Source organism: Terrapene carolina, unplaced genomic scaffold, assembly GCF_002925995.2.
Source record: "Terrapene carolina triunguis isolate 2854851 unplaced genomic scaffold, T_m_triunguis-2.0 Scaffold68, whole genome shotgun sequence".
NCBI lineage: Eukaryota > Metazoa > Chordata > Testudines > Emydidae > Terrapene > Terrapene triunguis.
In genome coordinates, this window is record NW_020664419.1 from 40,737,210 (window position 1) to 40,759,585 (window position 22,376).

Consider the following 22,376-nt stretch of genomic DNA (forward strand, 5'->3'; position numbering starts at 1 on the left):
CTCGCTGCTCTCCCCCCGGCGGCCGGGGGGAGGGCGCGGGGGGAGGGCGGCCAGAGCGCCGGGGGGAGGGCGGCGAGCCCGGCTGTGGCCCCGCTCTCCCCGGCGGCCGGAGCGCCGCGCTGCCCCCCTCCAGGTGCCGCCCCAAGCACCAGCTTGGGTGCTTGGTGCCTGGAGCCGGCCCTGGTAGTACCTATATGGTGATTTAGGCAAGGACAGCTTCACTCCCTATCAGCCAGACCGATATGGTTGCCAACTGTCTAATCACACAAACCCAAACACCCCTGCCGCACCCGCTGCCCTTCTTCTGCCCAGAGGCCCCATCTCTGCCCCCCCTTCTCTGAGGCCCCGCCCCACTCACTCAATCCCCCCTCCCTCCGTCGCTCGCTCTCCTCCACCCTCACTCATTTTCATCGGGCTGTGGCAGGGGGTTGGAGTGCAGGAGAGGGTGCGGACTCTGGGCTGAGGGGTGGGGCCGAGGGATTCGGAGTGTGGGAGGGGGCTCTGGGCTGAACCTGGTGCAGGGGGTTGCGGTTCAGGAGGAGGTGCAGCATGCAAGCTCCGGGAGGGAGTTTGGGTGCAGGAGGGGGCTGGGGTGGGGGGTTGGAGTGCAGGAGGAGGTGCAGGGTGCAGGCTCCAGTCAGGAGGCGCTTACCTCAGGCTGCTCCCAGGCAGCGGCACAGTGGGGCTAAGGTGGGCTCCCTACCTGCCCTTGCCCCACGCCGCTCCCAGAAGTGGCTGGCATGTCCCTGCGGCCCCTGGGCGGGGGGGACTCTGCGCGCTGCCCGTGCCCGCAAGTGCTGCCCCTACAGCTCCCATTGGCCACAGTTCGCAGCCAATGGGAGCTGCAGATTCGGAGCTGGGGGTGGGGGCAGCACACGGGGCTGCCTGTCCCATCCCCCCCCCAAGGGGCCACAGGGATGTGCCAGCCGCTTTCTGGAGCAGCATGGAGTCAGGGCAGGCAGGGAGCCTGCCTTAGCCCCACTGTGCCACCAGACTTTCAGCGCCTAAAGTCTCCAAGTTTGGCTTCAGGAGCCTCCGGGAGATAGGGCCTGATTCCAGGAGGCAACCCTACAGACAGACCTTTAAACCCTTCCTGCCCTGGTCCAGTGTGGAGTTTGTCCTTCCTGTCATAGATCTGGATCTCAAACACTCCAGTTTAGATTTGACCCTTTGCAAAGTGCAGAGATCAGACCACCATGAAATCCAGATCAGAATCTCTCCTGTCCAACCCTCTTTTGTCCCTGGTCCTCTCTTTCTCCCATTCCCCTGCTCAACCCAAACAAACAAAAAAGCCAGTTTAGGACTGTTCTAATTCCATATTATGATTCAGGTCTATCTATAAGTACTATCTCGCATTCTTATCACATTAATTATAAAAATGTATTACATAACTTTAACAAAAAAAATTGAGAGAGCTGATGAGATTTGGACAAAAAACAATATAAGAATTCCAAGAGAGATCTGAAACCACATTTTAAAATGATCCATCCCATAAGACCCCATCTTGAATTCACTGCACACATCCGAAACTATTGTTGAAATCAGTGGGTGTTTGAGGTATGCAACAATCGTAGGACTGCCCCTTGTCATGTTTAAATTCTGCTGAAAGATTTATTCAATAGGCAAGAGGCAATAACTTGGAAGTGCTTCCCTTTTAAACAGTGTGGTTCCGAGGTGACTTTAGATCAGAAAATCTTTTTTTATATATTGACTGAGGAACTATATGCAAAATGCTAAGACTTACAACATTTAATGAAGTGCCATAAAAGCAATTCATGTTATATGATGAAAGTGCATCAATGCTGTGTGCTTTTGATGATGGATTGACAAAATAAGGTACTATAAAGGATTAGGTTTTGTATCTGGAAGGATATTCGTTTATGTACCGTACCTGTATTTTGTTGATTGCTCCAAGAGAGTCATACCATGTTTGCACAGCCCAGGGGAACTGCCTGGTGATTGTCATTCGAAGAACAATGCAGAATGAGATGGTGGTAAATATTTGTCGGAGGATAATTCCATGCTCCAGCGCATAGGGAAGCACAGCCAAAAACACCACAAAAAAACCTGAGAAGAAGAAGGCTGAACTGTTGAAATATCTCACATATGCAGCTTTTCGGGTCAGTTTCAGTTCAGCTCTGTCAAAAAAAAAGAAGTGTAAAGATTCATTGCTCATAGTGACAGAAAGGTGGGTGAAAAATTTTGTGTCACAGGCTTAACTATGTGTCCATGTTTGTCATTACTTTCCAAGACTACTGAAGAAGTGACCCAGTTCCTACTATTAGTGTGAAAGCTTAAGGGAAGGGAAGTAGATACACTTATGCAACTCCCACTGGCATTTCTCAGGGCATAATTTTGCCGACTAAGTCTATATTCTGTCTTCATATAAAATACTCCAACATCTAGCATAACAGATTTTAAAATGGACAGGGCATATCAATTTTTTTTCTGGGGATGTGGGTATGTTCAAATGCATCTTTCTGTAACTCAGAAACAGGATTCTCCTGTTGCCCTGACCTATTAGTAACTGTTGGAACCATACCGAATGCTGCAGATTAATTAATACTGAGTGGTAGGTGTGTCTCACTAGACTATACCCTGAATATAAAGAGGTGAAGTAGTCCTCTGGTAGAATGAGCGCGTGAGATGGACAGGTGCTGGGAGAAGAAACCCTAAAGCAGCAAGCCAAGGAGAGGGGTCATGTAGTGTTATTTTGGCATTACCTTTTTGTTAATAAAACTAGACTGTGGGAAAGGTGAGGTAAGCTAGAAACAAGTGTATATCTTTTGTTTGGAGATGGATAGGGACTCAAGCCTTCACTCCGAGTGATGCTTGCTATTTCTATAAACACTTTCTCTTTGGCAATGATATACCATGCAAATAACCATGTCTGTCCATCAGAAATTTATGTTCAGAAAATCTCCTGTTCTTGCAATTGCACCTTTACCATTTCTACTTCTTTCCAGGATATCTCAACCCAAGTATGTGTGCTCTCAAATATTTCCAGAGAAAAGAAGCCTGCATGTTAATCAACTGCCGTGTCCAAAGTTTGATGTAAAAGCATCATAGGAAAAATGTAAATATGTTTTCATTGAAAACATGGCAGTAGGATTCAGAAAACATTTCAAGAAACCAGCATCTGATTAAGAAGTCAATGGACGTTTCACGAGAGAAGTGAGTGCAATGTAGGCAAATGAGAGCCGTGTTGCAGATGAGAGATCTGCAGTGCCGGCTGGACAGGAGATTTTTTTCTGGAAGTGTATGCTTTCGGAGTAATTGATCTATTATGAGAAGCTGGTGTTGGATATTTAAGCATAAAGCAAGTCTGAAAATCTTAGCAAAATATTTGCTTGTGGTGTTTTTAACACAAGCCTGGTCAAAGTCATAGGTGAATACAGACAAAAAGTTGGATATTGAACCCAACAATACAAACTACTCTCTTTTGTCTTGGGCCTAGCTCTGAAGTCTTTACTGAGTTAGATCACGCTTGCTGCTTTGGGAATGCAGGTAAACTCACAAAAATAGGCTCAATTCCTTTCCCTCTGACAAAATGTGGACCAAGCAGCACCATCCCCTGTTCCCTCAGATTCCTAAAATCATGTACAGCTATAGTTAGATTCACAAAGAAACATGGGAATGCTCAGCGTTATCATGCCTAACTTTTAGGTGCCTAGAAAATCACCGGGATTCACAAAGCTGGGGTTAGGTGCCTAGACTCCCTATACAATGAACAGGGAGAGACAGGTGCCTTAGAATGGGATTCACAAAAGCCAGCATTCCAGGCAGCTCCCTGCCTAAACTAGCCAATGGAGGTGCCAAACTAAGAGGTGTGTGTTAAGCCCCACTCATCTCTTGGAGATAGGCACCTAAGCCTGGGCTGCAGGAAGGCACCTCCCTCTGCTTGGGATTCTCAGCTGCCAGCCCTCTCTTGGCATTAGGTGCCTATGCTGTTTTTGCAAGAAGCAGTGTGGCGGGGAGGGCGGATCTCTCCTAACTTTTAGCCAGTGGTTAGAGTTCTCATCTGTGATGTGGGAGACCCGCAGTTCAAGCCCCTCCTCCACCTGGGGGGAGAAGGATTTGAACAGGGATCTGTCACTTCTCAGGTGAGTTCACTGGGCTATGGGATATTCTGATCCTGGACTCCCTCACTCTCTCCTGTTGAAGGGTGCACTGTGGCTCAATAATGAAAGAATCGTTGGGCCAGAGAGAGAAGGGAAGAATGCTCTCAGGGCAAGGCTACAGAGTCACTCACGTGGGAGGGGTGGGAGACACAGGGCCAGTCCTAATCACTGTGCTAAAAGTTATGCAGGAGGTTTGGTAGGCGAGCTCTCAGCTCACTTACTGGATCAGGCCCCACAGGCGAGTTAAGCAAAGAAGCACCTATCTTCCCCTAGTTTCTGCATCACTCTGGGGCTTATGTGTCCAGACGCCTGGCCTGGGGCTGCAGTGTGCATGCTCACAGGCAGAAACATAGGAGCCTAGGGAAATTTTACTGCAAAAATGTAGGCACTGAGTGAGTTTAGGTGCCTACAGGGTTCAGCAGCATCTGAGAGGGGATTATGAATCCCAGTGGAGCCTGATTCTGAGATTTAGGCACCTAAAATGGAAGTTGGGCACCAAAATCATTTTGTGACTTTAGCCCCTAATCTCTACAAATTAGGAGCCTGCAGTTTTGAGCAGCATGGCTGGGCAGGGATAGAGAGTGGTTGAAATAAGTCACTTACCAAGGTGTTATCCCCTACAAAGCCACAAGATTATTCCCACAAAGACAGTTGTCAGAAATCTCTCACATGGCATCTTACTCCCCTGTCAAATTTGCCCAAAGGGGGCCTTGGGCCAGGCATGCTTGAGAAATCAAAAGAAGCATAACTCTTAAAGGAGTCATGTTACCACAGTTGATGGGCAGGGAGGTCCAGAACCTAATAGAGAGGGGCTCGGTCCCTGAGCTAATGTTCTGAAAAGGGTAGGGTTTCTCTACAACTCGTTGCCAGCAAGGAGCATCATACCCCTATCTGCTCTGTAGTGGGAAAACCTTGTCCAGGATGATTTGGAGGAAATTCAGGGACTTTCCCAGTCTTCCAGCCTTTCTCTGGCAGGAGAGTAGGATTTGGCCCTCTGCCCTTATTGAGATAAAATTCTTACTGAGGACAGGGATTGGGCCCATTATCTTCATGTGGATTTAACAGCAACAGGGAGCTGAGGCTACTCCCTTCTAGATAAGTTAGGTTTTGTACATCTTTCTTAGTGATGGCATCCATAGAAAATGGAAAATTTATATCAACTGATATGCTGCTTTAGAGAACTGCCAGCAGAAGAGACCCTTTTATAAAAGTTTTTAGCAAACATAAGTTTCTCAAGTACAGCAACAATACAAAGAGTCAAAGAATTGAGAGGAAAAGGGGGGGGGGGAGAGAAGAGAAGCACCAGGGATTAAAGTGAAAAGAAGGAAACTAAATCCCTAGAAAAAACCTGAATTTGGGGGTAGGATGCGGGAAGGAAGTGTATAACACAAAAAGCACTGCTTTGTAGGTGTGTAGAAAAAAAACCCACTAGGACTATGTGAAACACATTAGAGAACAACAGTTTCTTATCTCCTTGTGCTAAACTGCAAGGAGCTTTCTGATAGCAGTGCCATAAAATGATAGAAGTAGGCACCCTTTATCCCACTATTTCAACCTTAGATGTCTGAGTTTAATCATTCAGTGAATATACGTCATCAGAGATGTTTCTCGTCACTGGAGCTCCCAGGATGTTTAGTAATAGGAATTCTGTGTCTCTAGAAGCTCACTAACCTTTTAAAATCCAAAATGGTTTGGAACAAGCTTGCCTGGGAGACTACCTGTGTTTTCACATCCTATTGAAACAGTTGTAAACAGCATAGATGCCCAAATTGCCTTGCTTTAAATGAGAGGGGACTGCTCAAAAGATGGTGGTGATGATTTTTTTTTTTCCTATGAGGGCACCTGAATTTTTGGAATTCACTTCCTCTCTTGCTCTGCCAGACCCCAGATTTTTTTTTTTTTAAGCTGTCTGGACATCTTGATTTGTTAGAGGCCGTGCCACTTCTCTGGCATTTCAGGGATGTGTAGAGGTGTTGGTCAGATGCCTGTCGCGGAGGAGATTTACCATTAGTATAAGCTCATCTGTGCCTTTAAGGCACAGCCTGTGTTGGTGGCAGTGAAGAGCCATATCATTCTGGCGGAGTGTGCCTGCGCTACACACTTTCAGGGTAGCTAGCACTGTTGGCTGGTGTGTAGATGAACAGGGTCAAGGCCCCATTTGCTGCTCTGTGGGGTGACCCAAGAGGGAAGAAAGTGTATGTGAGGTAAGATGATTTCATGACATTTCTGCCATTTCCTCTTAAAGAAATGTCATACATAACTTAACAAGAGTTATTAAACCAACAGGGTTCTTTAAAAACTTAATAGGGTCAATAAACCTGTGGAATATAATACAGAATAGCCTTTCTACAGATTTGTGCAACATTCAGTTGTAGGGATATATGTCTCTGTTCATTTCTTTAGTACTTACAAGGTATGGCCCAAATCTCACAAGAACAACTCATGAGTTTTTGGCTCTATGAGATCTAAGACCTAGCCTTGATTCAGCCTGGAATCTGAACCTCAGCCAACCCTAATTCAGATCTGGATCCAAACTCAGCCTCTCAGCCCATATTGAATCAAATAGATTACAGGTACCATCATTTTCAAGGACTTCTCTGCACTGAAAGAAACAAGCACTGCACTTTTTATGGGTTACCTTTTAAAAGGCAAAACATAAGCAGCTGAACAATAAGGACATGTTTGGGTAATAATATTATTTCATTCCTTTTATTTACATTAAATATGGTCCTTACATTTCTTCTGTTCTTTTTTGTTATTTTCCCAGCCACACACCTGAAGCTTAATTCCTACACTTTCTGTGGGACTAGATGCACTACTCCGATAGGTTTGACGCAAGAGTAACCCACTGGATCGCATGTGTTATGTCCCTTCCTCCCCACCATCCCCGATCTGTGCTGGTTATGAATCTGTTACAGCTCTCCTGTAGGGAGCCTGGCTCTGTGGTTCAAACTGTAGTGATTTATACTTTCAGCTCTGGAAATTAAAATGGGCAGCACAAAGATTTCCCAGATTATCAAATTTATAAATTCAGTATGGCCACGTAAAGCAGGAGTACTTCTAATTCTTGAACATGACATGACCCCAACAGCCTTGTATTACAAGATTTGAAGGGGTCTTTAATGAAGTCCATGCAAAATAGATACAGAGGATTCATACCTCTGCTTCAGAACTGGAAGACAGCCTTGAATAATCATAAACACACACACACACCATTTTTTTTGTAGGGTGAGGAATAGGTTAGCTAGAAACAAATACAGATGCTAGGATTGTCTTTACCTGTAACTGTTAAATGGTAACATTGAATGTCAGAGTTACAAATAGCTAAGCAGTCAGATCTTCTGATTATTTTTCCATAACCATCAAAGTTTTAGAGATGAAAAAAAAGCTGTTTCCAAGCCCAGAAAGCGAGTTTTTCTCTGCATTCCTTTTATAATACATGAAACACCATCTGAGGGGGCTAGTTGCTTTATACAGCAAGATGGAAATAACAGACCAATGGACCATCTCCACTCATGCCCTGTCATTAAGGGTTGCTTATATCAAATGCTTTGGAGAAAGCAAAAAACAGGCCACAAAACTTCCATAATGCACTTGATAAATTGGGGAAAAATGAAACCACAGTGAGGGAATGTTCCTCCCACCCCCTGCTGATGGCCCGTTTATGAAGGATGAATATTTATGTGTCTTGTTTCCTAACTAATGTAACCACGGATGCTATTCATAGGCATCTAAGAATTTTAATCTTTTTTTAACCTTATAGAAATGAGACTGACAAATGAATACACTTACTCTCGAAGGCTTTCAATCATTTTTTCCATTGCATCTTCCCAACAATAAGCTTTAACTGACTGTATATTCTCAATGATTTCTGAGGTGATCACAAGTCTCTCATTTGTCTTTCCTGCCCTCCTGTCTCTGTGAAATAATAAGGCATTAAATAATAATAGTGAACAATACTGTGCATTAAAAGACTAATAATTAATGCATTATGAAGAAAACAAACGCTAGGAAGTATGACTCACATAATTGATAGTGAGTCTTAATATTTTATAAAATTTCTCACTACTTTCCTCATATTAAAAACTTAATTTTTAATATTTACACACTCAATGTTAATAAATAAGACCCTAAACCTACATTCTTTGCACCCTCCAAATTCTAATTAAGAGGCAAGTGAAGTTCACAAGGAATGCAGGGTCATGCCTTATCTGCCATTTTATGGGGCAAACTGTGCTCATTTTACTCATTTGTGACATATCAGTGGGAATTCCAGTGTAAGGTGAGTAAGGTTTGGCTTTGTGTATGTTCACAATAGTATCTCTTTATCTTTAGAATTCGATTTTATTTTTAAACATTGTTCATTAAGAAAAAGGGACTAAATTCAGCCCTGGATGAACTCCACTGTCTTCAAGGAGGAACCTCCATTGACTTTGGGGATGAATTTGGCTCAACGAACTTTACTAAAGTCATTTTTGTATCTTATGTTCTGTATTCTGGTGTGCGTCCCCGCTCTCCCAATCTCCAGTTTGCTTTTTAATCTCCTTTTCTTCTATTATTTCCCTCTGACTTCCTCCATTTTTCTTTCAATTTTATTTATTTCATGAAGAGGCAAAAAAAAGTTGAGATCTTGCTTTGCAAGGCAATGGCTATAAACACAGTTGCAAAGCAACCAACCAAAACCTATATAAATACCGAGATTTGGAAACAGGACCAGATTTTGTGCTTATTTACTCACCATGGAGCCCCATTGATTTCAGTCAGGAATATTCCCCATATGTGAAATAATCTTACAAACGAATTGTAAGACTACCAAATAATTATTAATGTATTAGTCAATTAAAGAAACACATCAGCATTAGCCCAATAATATTTTTCTACTTTTCTCCAACTGTGTTTTCTTTACTTCAGATATCTTTTTTTGTAATCCTATCCTCAGAAGAGCAGACTCTAATGGAGTAACATTTTTAAGTGAGGACCATAAATCTCATAAAGCAATATGCCTTGTGAAAACATACAATTATTTAGAACATCTTTAAAATTTTGTCACCTGTACTTCATCATCTTTCGTCCAAACCATGCTTGGGAAAGGGCCACGATTATCAGAAAGCCAAATCCACAAAATGCTGAGGGCCCTAACATCTCCAACAGCAGTCCCATCAGTAGCACCACTTGTAAAGGTGCAATCCATACAAAATGAGCCAGTGCTAGCCCCTGCAAAAATCCACAGCAAAAATACTCAGACAATATGAAAGAGAGAGGAGCTATTGAGGTGATACTCTGAACAATTTTCACAAAGAATAGGAAAAGAATTTCCAGTAGTAAAACAAGTTTATAGAGGAGATTTTGTGGTTCTGAGCACATAGCAATGTGGGTGTTAATTACACTGAGGACATACCAATGCATATATACATTCCACACATGAGCTTTGTTTTTTTCAAGGGACAAAGTTCAGTCCACAATTCTCCTCGAAGCTATATAAATACAAGGTGAAATCCTGGCCCCATATAGGCCTGTAGGAGTTTTGCCATTGACTTCAAAGGGACCAGGATTCCTCCCTGCCCCCTCCCCTGTATGTTTTCATCACTGCCAGATGAGACAAGATATATGAAAGAACCTATGAATAATTCTTTAAATTATTATGGAAAGTAATTTATTTTGTTGAAAGAGTGACTAAGACTGTATATGCAATTAATTCAAAACAGCCTGCTCCCTATATGGTCATCTCCCTCATTTGTTTTTCCTGGGATGGATTTAGGGCCAACTCCTGTAGTCCTGAGGGCCAAATAATGCCACAGATAATGCACACCCTAAGAAACCAAAAACCTCACAAGCGTTAGGCAATAATGGCTGGTACATGCAGAGAGGGAGTGAGGGAGATGTACAAGCAGTGTAGAATTCCCCTTTGTGGGTTGGCAGCTCTATGATTTTGGGAGCAGGGGCATGCAGGTGGGAGCAGTTGACGGGAGGGAGATGGCTGATACCTGCAGCATCCTAGCCCTAGAGACTAATAGCTATTTGCCATCCAAGATGTATGGTGGGGGTAAAAGTCAGTATCATACTAGCATTTGTATGACAGCATAGGTCCTGAGGGATCCATGCTAGCTATCAAGGGGTTTGGAGAGGGATACACAAGGTAATATTTGTACTTGTACAAATATTTGTACAAGTATAAACGAAGGGTTTGGACTTGTATCCATAATCACAATAGCTGATTGTCTCCTGAGTATCACATGAGTAGTTCTACTCTTCCTGTCTTCCTCACAGCTCAGCCTTGTGCTAGCTGCAGGTGGAAGTGGCATGCCTCTCCTCCCAATAGGATGGTCAAACAGACACTCTGTGACTTGAAATTCATGGATTTTCTAGGCCCTTCCATCAACTGAGCAACATACAGTATTGTACAATCCACATGCTACTCCTAGCACCTTAGTTTTCCAGGTTTATGCTGCTATCTCGCTATCTTGGGTACAGGAGATGGGCGAAGATGTGATCTGAATCAGCCTCTCCCTGACTACACACCCACATATCATGTAAGTGGGAATGCAGTTTGGGATTTTCTTAAGATGAGCACAGCTCACCAGAGTTGGCCATTTATTGCCATTGCTTGACTGCAGCCATGGCGATGCTAACACTTCTAGAACTGTTTTAAGTTTTGCAGTCACTCACTTTTGTTTCTGTGATACAACAAATACAGGAGCTTAAACAAGCAGTGACATACCTCATCAAATTTGTTCAGATTGTTGGAAAGGAGACTAATGAGTTGTCCAGTGCTTATTTTATCTAGGACTCTGCTTGACAGTTTTAATGTCTGCAAAATAATACAAAACAGTAGATGAATGGCCTTGTAACTTACTTGAATAAAAGAAAACAAATAGAAATAAAAATACTAGTAATTAACAGCCAGTGAAACCGTAATACAATGTTTCATTTGTTATCTTTGTTACAAAGAAAAACACTTATTAAATCCCTTTTATGTATGTCACTAAAGTTTAATGTATTCATTATATTACTTTGCAAATATTGACTTTTTTTTAACCTAGCTTTTACTTTGTTGCATATTTCTATATGTAAGGCAAGACTGAATTACACATGCATGCTGAGTGTTTTTGTGTATGGTCCCAAATCCTCTACAGTGAACATCTTCATAAGAATTTCTTGACAGACATGGTGAAATTTGCAGGAGCAGTAGCAACTCCATAGTTAAAGTTGGGTTCTATTTTGCACTTAACATGGGATTTCAACTTCTTTGTTTTTATATAAAATCCACACCCGACCTGTCCCAAAATTTCAGCACAAAATCTCTGAGTAAAGCTTGAAACTTCTGAGTATTTTCCCATAAATCTATTAATGGGTTTCTAATTTATAATTAGTTAACAATTAATATTTTAAAGTTCATATTCTGAGTCTTATGGTTTTTCAGCCCCATGTAGCTTAAAAATAACAACTGTAGAAAGTCAAAAAGGTGTGTGGGGGTGGGGGTGGTAAGAATGTGGGAATTGGTCTGGAGTTATATAATTGCTTTAACTACAAGAAGAAAACAATTATTACCACTATTCATCACATAACTACATCTTTATGCTAAACAGTTAGCTAATGGAGAACAAGATTTACTTAGCTACTTCTTCTCTTTGACAAGGTATGCAGAAGGCTTTTTGAATAGTTCAGAGGAGGAATATAACACAACCTTTTGACATATGGCCCCAGTAATGTTCCTGGAATCCAAAACTGATGATTGATACTTGATGCATGAGTAATGGCTTTTACTAGTCCAGGAGCTTTTGTATTGCATCAGAGAAGAAGATTTTCAACAAAATAGCTGCTATTTTGTTGAAGAGCAAGATTTCCATTGTTCAGGAGATTTGCTCAACAGTTTCACAAAGCAAAAAACTACTGTGCTGAAGATTCTGTTCTTCATTAAACCAGTGGCCCACTTCGGCTAGCAGGTCAAGTGTATGAGTATGTTTGGGGACCCTGGAAGCATAGAGCCTAAGACTATGTCTACACTGGCACTTCTGTCAGTAAAACTTATGTTGCTCAGAGGTGTGAAAAAAACACCCCTCTGCGTGACATAAGTTACACCGACATAAGTTACACCGGTGTGGACAGTGCCATGTCAGCAGGAGACAACTTTCCTGTTGACATAGCTACCGCCATTCATTGGGAGTGGTTTAATTATGTTGATAGCAGAGCGGTCTCCTATTGGCATAGAGTGGCTACACGAGCGATCTTACAGTGGCACAGCTGCATAGGTACAACTGTGCTGCTGTACCCTCGATAGTGTAGACGTGGACTAAGACTACCACTGGATGTGATCTGAAAAGTATATCCTCGCAGCTTGTTTTGATAGTTTTTTATCTAGGGATAATTGTTTCTGCACTGATTTGACCATAATGGGGGATGTGGTCTTTTGTTATGTAAGTACATTATCATACAGCTGTCAAATTGTGACTGTACACACGATATTCTTGGCTGAAGGTAATTTTGAATAGGTAAGGAGAATCATCAGGATTTTACAACAGGAATGAGCTATGATCTAAAAACTATTCCAGCACAATCCCTCTTCCACACACATACATTTCCATCAGCAATGCGCTGTATTAGCTCAAAATCTGCATGTTTTCAGTATGTAGCATATGAATAACTCATGCATTTGGCTAAATATAGCTGTGTTTGGTAAAAATCACAGTCCTTTTGAGATTTTCATATTTTCAAAACACAGAGCACATAAACATCTGTTACTAGACACTTTTCAGAGGAAGGAAGACTCTTGGTAGACAAATCATTTTAGGGCACCAGCTTCTAGATAATATAATGCATATATGGGCACCATAAAAAAAAATCAGCATTTGCCAACCATTATTACATATCACTATCTGAGAAATCACAGGGGATTTCCCCATATTTAATATATAACATAACAGTGATGAATGTGTGATATCTGTTGGCAAATATTTACTTTTTAATGGTAACCACTGAATGCTTCCAATTCTGTAGATCAACAGTATCAATCTGAGGGCAGATTTGAGCCACTTAAAAGGAAACCTTCAAAATGACAGCCAATAAATAACTGGGATGCATACTGTAGGGTAGCTTTTCCTTGTGCTTTATGTTCACTTTATTACTCAAACCCAATCCCTCCTATAGTTTGTTGCCTAAATCTTCCCCTCTTCTAACCCTCTTCTGAAAATGTTCTTGTGCCAGCAACATACACTAAATGCAATAATTTTGCTTTCTTATTCATTCAAGTGAAAGTGAAAAAGCTACCTTTTTGTAAATTAAACTAAACATGGCTATTCTCATTTGCATTCCTATATGATGAAGGCCAAATATAGCAGGGTGCAGAAGCAGTGTCCTCACAATGAAGAGAAGGCACAAGCCTATGCCCAGATAGTAAGCTATGGATCGCTCATGGGAGTTGGTAGGATCATAGGAGGCTATTATTCTTCCCAGTAAAAGAGGTTGCACAGCTTTGGTGACTTCCTGCAGGAGAAGACAAGAGAAAGCATTTGTAGTTAATTTCTTTTTTCAGAACAGATAACTTTTTAATTTCAAGCTGTATCAACCATTCATGCTTGCTCGCTTCACAGTGCAAATTAAAAGAAGATACAATAGCCATAAAGTGCTTGATTCACCATGGCTTTACTCCAGTTTTATGAGTTTTATGTTCTTGTAACTCCACTGAAGTCAATGGAGTTATGTCAACATAAAATTGTATTAATGCAATAGTGCAAGGGTTCTCAAACTGGGGGTCGGGACCCCTCAGAGGGTCGGGAGGTTATTACATGGGGGGGTCGCGAGCTGTCAGCCTCCACCCCAAACCCCGCTTTGCCGCCAGCATTTATAATGGTGTTAAATATATAAAACCGTGTTTTTAATTTATAAGGGGGGTCACACTCGGCGGCTTGCTATGTGAAAGGGGTCACCAGTACAAAAGTTTGAGAACCACTGCAATAGTGAAACCAGTCCATAGACTTTAAGAATATCTACTGCTCTTGAGAGATGTAACTCATGTTATAGTGGTTAAATTAGCAATAGGTTTCTAGATTTACTTTTCAAGCTCATAGGGGAAAGATTTTATTCTCAAAATGTGTCTTTCTCATAAAGAGAAGAAAAACTGAAGAGAAAAAATATAAGCAATTAGTCCATTCAGCCTTTCCTGTGTGTGCTAGGTAAATTTAGCTCAGTCATGCCTGTGCTGGGTTTTTTTTGTTTTTGGTTTTGTTTTGTTTTGTTTTTGAGGCCCTAATTTTAGCCTTCTGAACAACTGAGTTAATGACTCAGCACATTTGAATCCAGAACCACTTTAGATGCTGGTTCTTCACTCTAACCATTGGGCACCAATCTACCTTGTGTATCACTGGACCAAATAAGGCACAGCCAGATTCAGAATATGTCCTAAAGCAAATGTTAGCAGAACAGCAGCAGCAGAAATAGGGTGAAACATAAGGGAAAGGATAGGAAATAATGAAAAGAGCATGAAATACAAATACTCTGGTATACCTATGTGGATATTCAGCAACCACTATATTTATCTTGGGCCTGAGATTACCTTTGCCCCTCATCTCTCCTTATCCCCCATTACTGCTGTCACTAAATCCTGCTGGTGTTTGCTCTGTGCCATCAGACTAGGTCTGTTTTCCCCCATTTCCTCTGTGCAGGCGTTGCTCAGTTTCTCGTTTTTGACCACTACGACATCTTCCTCTCCACACACTCTACCTCTCACCCCACGCAAAATACAGATGCAAAAATCACCTGAGTTCCTTGGTATGACGTTCTCCTTTATATTCTGTGTAAACCACAGAAGGGTTGTGAAATATGAATGAGCTCAGTTGTTTGTTTAATTGTTAGTGCTAAGAACTTTGTGTGTGTGTGTGTGTCTCCTTCTCTCTTCCTGTCGTGTTTGTTTCTCTCCCAGCAAAGAGAGTGAGAGTGTCAAATACTAAACAAATAGACAGTTCAAAAACTCTCTTTGTACAGATGTGTGATACACTGTAAATGTTCCTAAGTGGTGCCCCCAAGCTACTGAGTGCCAGAGAGAGTCACCATGCAGAAAGAGAGGAAGAAATGAGCTACCGGAGCTCAGTTGTAACTCAGGGTTTTCAGTGATAAATAGGTCAGGACTTTCCCCTTTGATTTTTCTTTTCCTCGCTACACTCTTTAAATTATTTCTGGTTATCAAGATAACAGCATTAACAACTGCTTTTACATCATGTGCTACAATCTCATCCGAATAGAAAACTTAGTTGACTGTTTCAACACAGGAAATGAAAGTTTATACCCTGAATAGACCACCTTTGTTAAGTACTACCTTTGCTGGATTAAATATAATTGTGTCAACACAAATACTGTAAACTTGAGTCCTGGTTTGACAAAGACAATAGTGTTCTTAGTAGGCAGAAGGAGGAGTGTTTACAAAACACACACACACAAAATTAGGCAGCTGTGTTAAGACCATCTGCATCTATGAGCAGCAAATCACAACTTCATACATCTCATAAAAATGCAAAACAAGGACATGGGCAGTGCTTTCAAGGACATGGGCAGTGCTTTGTTTCACATTCCCTGAGATTCCAAGGTAAGTTTTATACATCTGTCTTAAGTAGCATGTGATCTGGTATTTATAATTTATTCCATTTATGCGTCAGCGGAAATACCATGCTCTGCTACTGTGTTTGTTGTGTATATAGAGATATCAAATACATTTTCAGCTAATTGAATCAAGGTGATTTACCAGTTTACAGGAACATACAAAGAATAATGACTGGCAATGTGCCACATTATTTGCTATATCATGTTGGCAGGGGAGGTGGGAAGAAATTATTATTGTTTTCCAAGAGAGATCATATATGTGAGAGACTTATATTTAATACACACAGAGAAAGGCAAATTTAGGTATTTTTCATATTGTTTTGTCTTGTAATTCTGACAAGTTAACAGGTAACAAACATTAATATAACTTTAAACTAACTAGAATGTCATGCCTACCTGGTATGAGATATGTGAACCTGTGTGGGAACCAATAGGACTATTTAAAAGAATATTCACCTACTGAGTCACTCTGAATTCTGCAGACATTAATCATAGAAATGTAGTGCTGGAGGCAACCTGGATATTTCATCAAGTCCAGCCCACTAAAGTTTAGGCAGGACCATGTAAACCTAGACTATCTCTGACAGGTGTTTATCCAAACTGTTCTTAAAAGCCTCCAATGATGGGGATTCCACAACCTTCCTTGGAAGCCTATTCCAGAACTTCACTGCCCTTATAGTTAAAAGCTTTTCCTAATATCTGACCTAAACTTCCCTTCCTGCCAATTAAGCCAATTCTTTCTTGTCCTACCTTCAGTGGACATGGAGAATAATTGATCATGGCCCTCTTTATAACAGCCCTTAGCATATTTGTAGACTGTCAGGTCCCACCTCAGTCTTCTTTTCTCAAGAACAAACATGCCTTGTGTTTTTCCTCATAACCAGGTTTTCTAAACTTTTTATCATTTTTCTTGCTCTCTTTTGGATTCTCTCCAATTTGTCCACATCTTTCCTAAAGTGTGACACCCAGAATTGGACACAGTACTCCAGCAGAGGCCTCACCAGTGCTGAATAGAACAGGGCAATTACTCTACAACACTCTTACTCATACATCCCAGAATAATATTCGCCTTTTTTGCAATGGCATCACATTGTTGACTCATATTCAATTTGTGATCCTTTTCAGCAGTACAATCAGCAAGCCAGTTATTCCCCATTTTGAAGTTTTGCATTTGTTTTTTCCTAATGAAATACTTTGTCCTTATCTTTACTGAATGTCATTGTGTTGAATTCAGACCAATTCTCCAATTTTTCAAGGTCATTTTGAATTCTAATCCTGTCCTTCAAAGTGCTTGCAACCCCTCCATGTTTGGTGTCATCTGCAAATTTTATAAGCATACTCTCCATTCCATTATTCAGGTAATTAATGAAAATATTGAATAGTACTGAACCCAAGACTGACCCCTGGGCACACACTGGATACTCCCTCCCAGCTTGACAGAGAACCATTGAGAACTACTCGTTGAGTATGGTCTTTCAACAAGCTGTGCACCCACTTTATAGTAATTTAATCTAGACAACATTTCCCTAGTTTGTTTATGAGCATGTCATATGGGACTATATCAAAAGCCTTACTAAAAATCAAGATATATCATGGCTACTGCTTCCTCCTCTATTCACTAGGCCAGTAATCCTGTCAAAAAATAAAATTAGGTTGGTTTGGCATGATTTGTTCTTTACAAATCCCTGCTGACTATTCCTTATAATCCTATTAGGTGCTTACTTGTTCTAATATCTTTCCAGGTATTGAAGTTAGTCTGACTGGTATATAATTTCCTGGGTTATCTTTGTTCTTTTTAAAGGTCAGTACAATGTTTGCCATTCTCCATTCCACAGGAACTTCACCTGTCCTCCATAAGTTCTCAACGATAACTGGTATGGTTCTGAGATTGCTTCAACTCGTTTCTTAAGTACATTAGGAGGAATTTCATCAGGCCCTGATGACTTGAATATATCCAACTTACCTAAATATTCTTTAGTCTGTTCTTTCCAGATTTTGCCTTACATTCCTTCCCTCTAGTTGTTAATATTAATTGCGTTGAATATCTGGTAACCATTAACCTTTTTAGTGAAGACTGAAGCAAAATAGGCATTGAACACCTCAACCTTTTTGAGTAGCACCCAACCCCATTTTTGCATGTGTCCATAGAGTAGCTCAGCAGTGGACACACAAATGGTCAGCTCTAAAATTACACAACAGGAGAATTTCAGGAATATTCATTCTGTTACCTCCATTTAAAGTGCTATAGTGTAAATGACAGCAGTAACAATTACCCAGGTATGGCTATATTGATTTATATTGCACCAAACTGCATTAGAGGTTAAAAAACCCAAGCAAATACTTTGAGAGCAAGGAGGGGGAAAGTTAAAACTGTTTCTGCATTTGTTTTACAGTTAATTTGCCTGAATGGACACTAACCAATATACTGTTATGCAAGTATGCTTGAAAGAGAGTATTGTACAGAGATATTACAACTATGCGCATAACTAAGTGGTTAACTGGCTAGTAAATTGCTTGCAAGAAGTGTGGGTTTTTTTCTTTAAAGAGACGTCTAATGGTTGAGGAATATGAATGTTTAGGGCAGCAGGGAAGCAGATACACTGAACAAACTAGGAACAGTTTGATGCGCCTAACACAACAATTTTTGAAAGTGAATTATAGCATCCTAGGATGCCAGAATGCAAGTGTCTGCCCTTCAGTAACATCATTATCTAAGGTGCATGAGGTGTGTGTGTGAGAGAGAGAGAAATTACTAGATCTACTGAGAGCAGAACTGTGGTGCTGGTTGCAACAGGTGCTATACGAATAGCAGGAATTCAAAAGGAAAGCAAAGGTAAAACCCATATTCAGAGAGAGGCTGCAGAAGGGTATGGGACTGAATAAGATTTCTAATGGTGACCAACAAGTGCAACATGAAGGCACACACCCACATGCACCATTGGCTTAAGGCTCTGTTCCCACTTAAATCAATGGCGAAGCTCCCAGTGGGAGCAGGGCTTGAAAAGAAAATGAACAGTTTTGACAGAGGGATTTTCTCTTAGTGTTTGCCATAAAAACCAAGAGCTTTATCTCTTTGTCTGGTACTTGTCGTGAAAGGTACAGAATTTGCCTCCAGTGTTCTGTGTTTCACACACATCCTTAATCTGATGGTCAGTGATTTCTTAAGCAAACAAGAATGTGGAGAATATGTTCGATCAAGCTGTGAGTCAGCTTTGAAAGCCCACTGCTGTTCTGCCCACATCTACTTTCAAATTCTGCTTTATTGAAGATGTTTCGATGGGGAAATTACCTTTCACATAAACACAGTCCCACTACCCCTCCACACACACAAATACAGGTACTTGCTCTTTCCAATTCTAAAGTCTGAGACACCCCCGCCCCCACCTCAATGCCACCAAATATCTAATAATGAACACACAACTAGTTGAATCAGATTTGTTTTCCTGAAGCTTAACTTCAGTGGACACTGGGCTACACATCTGCGGCCACCTAGTCATCTGTCATTTGGAAGAAGAATTAAATATGGGATGTTGTCTAATTTCGTATATGTACAGTGAGTATGCAGATATAATAACCTGGATTGGGAGAGTTTCACAATAGTATACAGCACAATTTTACAGGTTTTTTGTTTTGGAATTTTTACAAAGCCTGAAGTCTTCACTCAGACTCCAGTGGGAATTGTGTTCATGAGACTCAACATCTGGCCCTATTCCAATGCTCCAATTGTCAGCCTTCGTTTTTCAGCAATCACTTTAAAAGTATCTTTTGGCCTCTATCAGATAGCTAGTTTCTAATCCATTTAATATTTTGAACATTGTTTTTGTATAGTGTTAACTTTTTAAACACAACGTCGTGAGGAATACAGAGCTCTAATATGCTGGAGCAGCCAGTGTCAGTTTATACTATTTTCTTGTTAATTTCTTTATGCAGAAAAAGTTAGGGCCAGAACCTTAGACTGAATGTTTGGCTGTAGGTGTGATTTCCCTTGTTTTTGTGAGTTTGAGCCAGACTCTTACAGAATCATTGCTACACACTAGCAAATCTTGAACTGTATACATGTTACAAAGGACTCATTGAACTGTCAGTTTTTCTGTATTTCCTTTCCCCATCATTGCTGATTACAAGATATTTTGTATAAACAGAGACTTCTCTTTCCTAATCAGTCTTCAAAGCTAATCCTTCTGCCACTGAATGATATTACAGTCCAGTGCTTGTGACACAAAAAAGGTTTCCCTGTTGGTGAATTATGAGGTCACAAAGAGGGATGGATTAAGGTTAACTGGCTCCCACAAATACCCACCCCAAAACCCTCAAAGCTTCAGGATTTAAAGATAGCCCATTACTCCCTGCCCTATCTTCATTCACACACCAAGAAACTCTAACTCCCTGCCTGAAAAGCTAATAGTATGTTAGGAACCATTAGGAAAAGGACAGATAATAAGTCACCAAAAATCATAATGCGACTATATAAATGCATGGTACACCCACACCTGAAAACTGAGCAATTCTGGTTGCCCCATATCAAAAATGATATATTAGAATTGGAAAAGGTATAGAGAAGGGGAAAAATGATTGGGGCATAGAATAGCTTCCACATGAGGAGAGATTAAAAAGACCGGGACTGTTCAACTTGGAAAAGAGATGACAGGTGAGGATACAATAGATGTCTATAAAATCATTAATGATGTGGAGAAAGTGAATAAGGAAGTGCTATTTACCCATTCTCATAACACAAGAACTGGGGTCACCTGATGAAATTAATAGGCAGCAGGTTTAAAACAAACAAAAGGAAGTATTTCTTCACACAACACACGGTTAACCTGTGGAACGCTTTGCCAGAGGATGTTGTGAAGGCCAAGACTATAACTGGGTTCAAAAAAGAACTAGATGCATTCATGGAGGATAGGTCCATCAATGGCTATTAGCCGATATGGTCAGGGATGCAACCCCATGCTGTGGGTGTCCCTAAGCCTCTGACTGCCAGATGCTGGCTCTGGATGACAGAGGATGGATCGCTCGATAATTGCCCTGTTTGGTTCATCTGGCATTTGCCACTATCAGAAGACAGGATAATGGACTAGATGGACAATTGGTCTGACACAGTATGGCCATTCTTATGTTCTTTTGAACCTGCCTGCTCCCCTCCTTTTGCACAGTCCCAAATCATCCCCCTCTTCACCTCTAAGAGAGTTGAGGGGTAGAAGTATCCCAGGCAATATCTCTTGAGAAGCTGATAAAATTCCATGAGTGCATTTGGGCATTCTGATGATTTTGTGGTGGGAATATGTGAAATGAGGTTGGTGTGGATGTTAATCTTGCCTGGATTGGTGATTTCCTTGATTCTTAGTGATTATACACAGAGAAAATGCATTTGAGCAACCTGTTCTCAAAGATGCTGGATTAATTTTCTGTGGGAATACCAGTTCACGCAGACACCCAGACACCAGAGTGAAGCAGAAGCCGATGCAGGCTATCGAGCACAGATACACTATGCCCTCCAAGTACATGAGCAGCCACAATCTGCACTAGCTGAATCTTCTCAGTATCCCCAAGTGGGCCAGAGTAAAACAATCAAATCCAGAGATAAAGAAGTAATAGAAAACTGTAATAAGGCATGAATCCAAGAGAAATGTGTGCAACGTCAGCATGTACATGAGTTGTCCTGCTGAATGTCACCAGGCCTGAATTTGAGTGTGTCTGTGTGCGCGTGCAAATTCAACAAAAACCTGTGTACTTCTGTTTCTTTTAGTATAGTGGCATTGAACATCACATTTTTAAAAACTATTAACTTACAGTACTATGGCTCCCTCATTTTTGTTCCTCCTCTTTTTCACTTCCATTTCATCAGCACAATTTTCCTTCTAAAGTATGTTATGTTACTTTTCCTCAAACCCTTTGCCTTTTCCAGTGCACATTTCCCTCAGACTATCTTCTCCTCTCTCCTTCCTTCAATGTTCTATTCTCTCCTTCACTTCCTCATCTTCATTATTATTATTATATATTTGTATATTACAGTAGCACCTTCTCCAGTCAAGAATCTGGGTCCAACTGTGCTAGGCACTGGATAGATAAACAACAAAGAAGATGCTCCCTGTCCCAGAGAGCTCACAGTCTAATTTAGTCTTTGCCTGTCTGTACACACAAAGAGACAGGGAGAATTGGTTGAATCCTGAGCTCCTATTTTCCTGCTTTGCACACCTTCACCAATGCAAAATAGTCAGAAAGCTATCTTAAAGGGGTAACCAAGGGAAAACAGAAGAGTATTCTGGTGGTGTATACCGGGTAACTTCTTCAGGCAGCTCTAAACTTCTCCATGAATGGAGTGTAGGACAGGACAAGAGGGAGCAGAGTACATATCTCTCCAACCAGATCCTTGCTGGGGTAGCTTCTGACTGCAGACAGTGTAATTTAGAGGAGCCCTGAGGCTGTTCTAAATTATGCCAGGCAGCCAGGGACTATTTCAGATAGTAGCCAGCTGAAAGGTGGTTTAGGAGCCACCCTTCCCTGACACCTTTCCTCATCTGAGGATTGAGCCCAATATTTCTGCTACTGAATGGAGATATCCTATATTCTAGAACTGGAAGGGACCTTAAAAGGTCATCAAGTCCAGCCCCCTGCCTTCACTAGCAGGACCAAGTACTGATTTTGCCCCAGATCCCTAAGAGG

At 41.2% G+C, this 22,376-nt stretch overlaps 1 protein-coding gene across 1 annotated transcript in view; it reads right to left on the bottom strand.

Moving 5' to 3' along the window:
• The window catches only part of CFTR (CF transmembrane conductance regulator), a 136,085-nt gene that overhangs the window by 104,699 nt on the left and 9,010 nt on the right, over positions 1-22,376 (bottom strand). The window contains exons 4-8 of the mRNA XM_026648922.1: positions 13,386-13,601; positions 10,840-10,929; positions 9,172-9,335; positions 7,914-8,039; positions 1,892-2,138 (exon numbers count right to left, since the gene is read on the bottom strand). Of these exons, the coding sequence (XP_026504707.1) occupies positions 1,892-2,138; positions 7,914-8,039; positions 9,172-9,335; positions 10,840-10,929; positions 13,386-13,601 (843 nt within the window). The remainder of the gene's footprint in view (positions 1-1,891; positions 2,139-7,913; positions 8,040-9,171; positions 9,336-10,839; positions 10,930-13,385; positions 13,602-22,376) is intronic.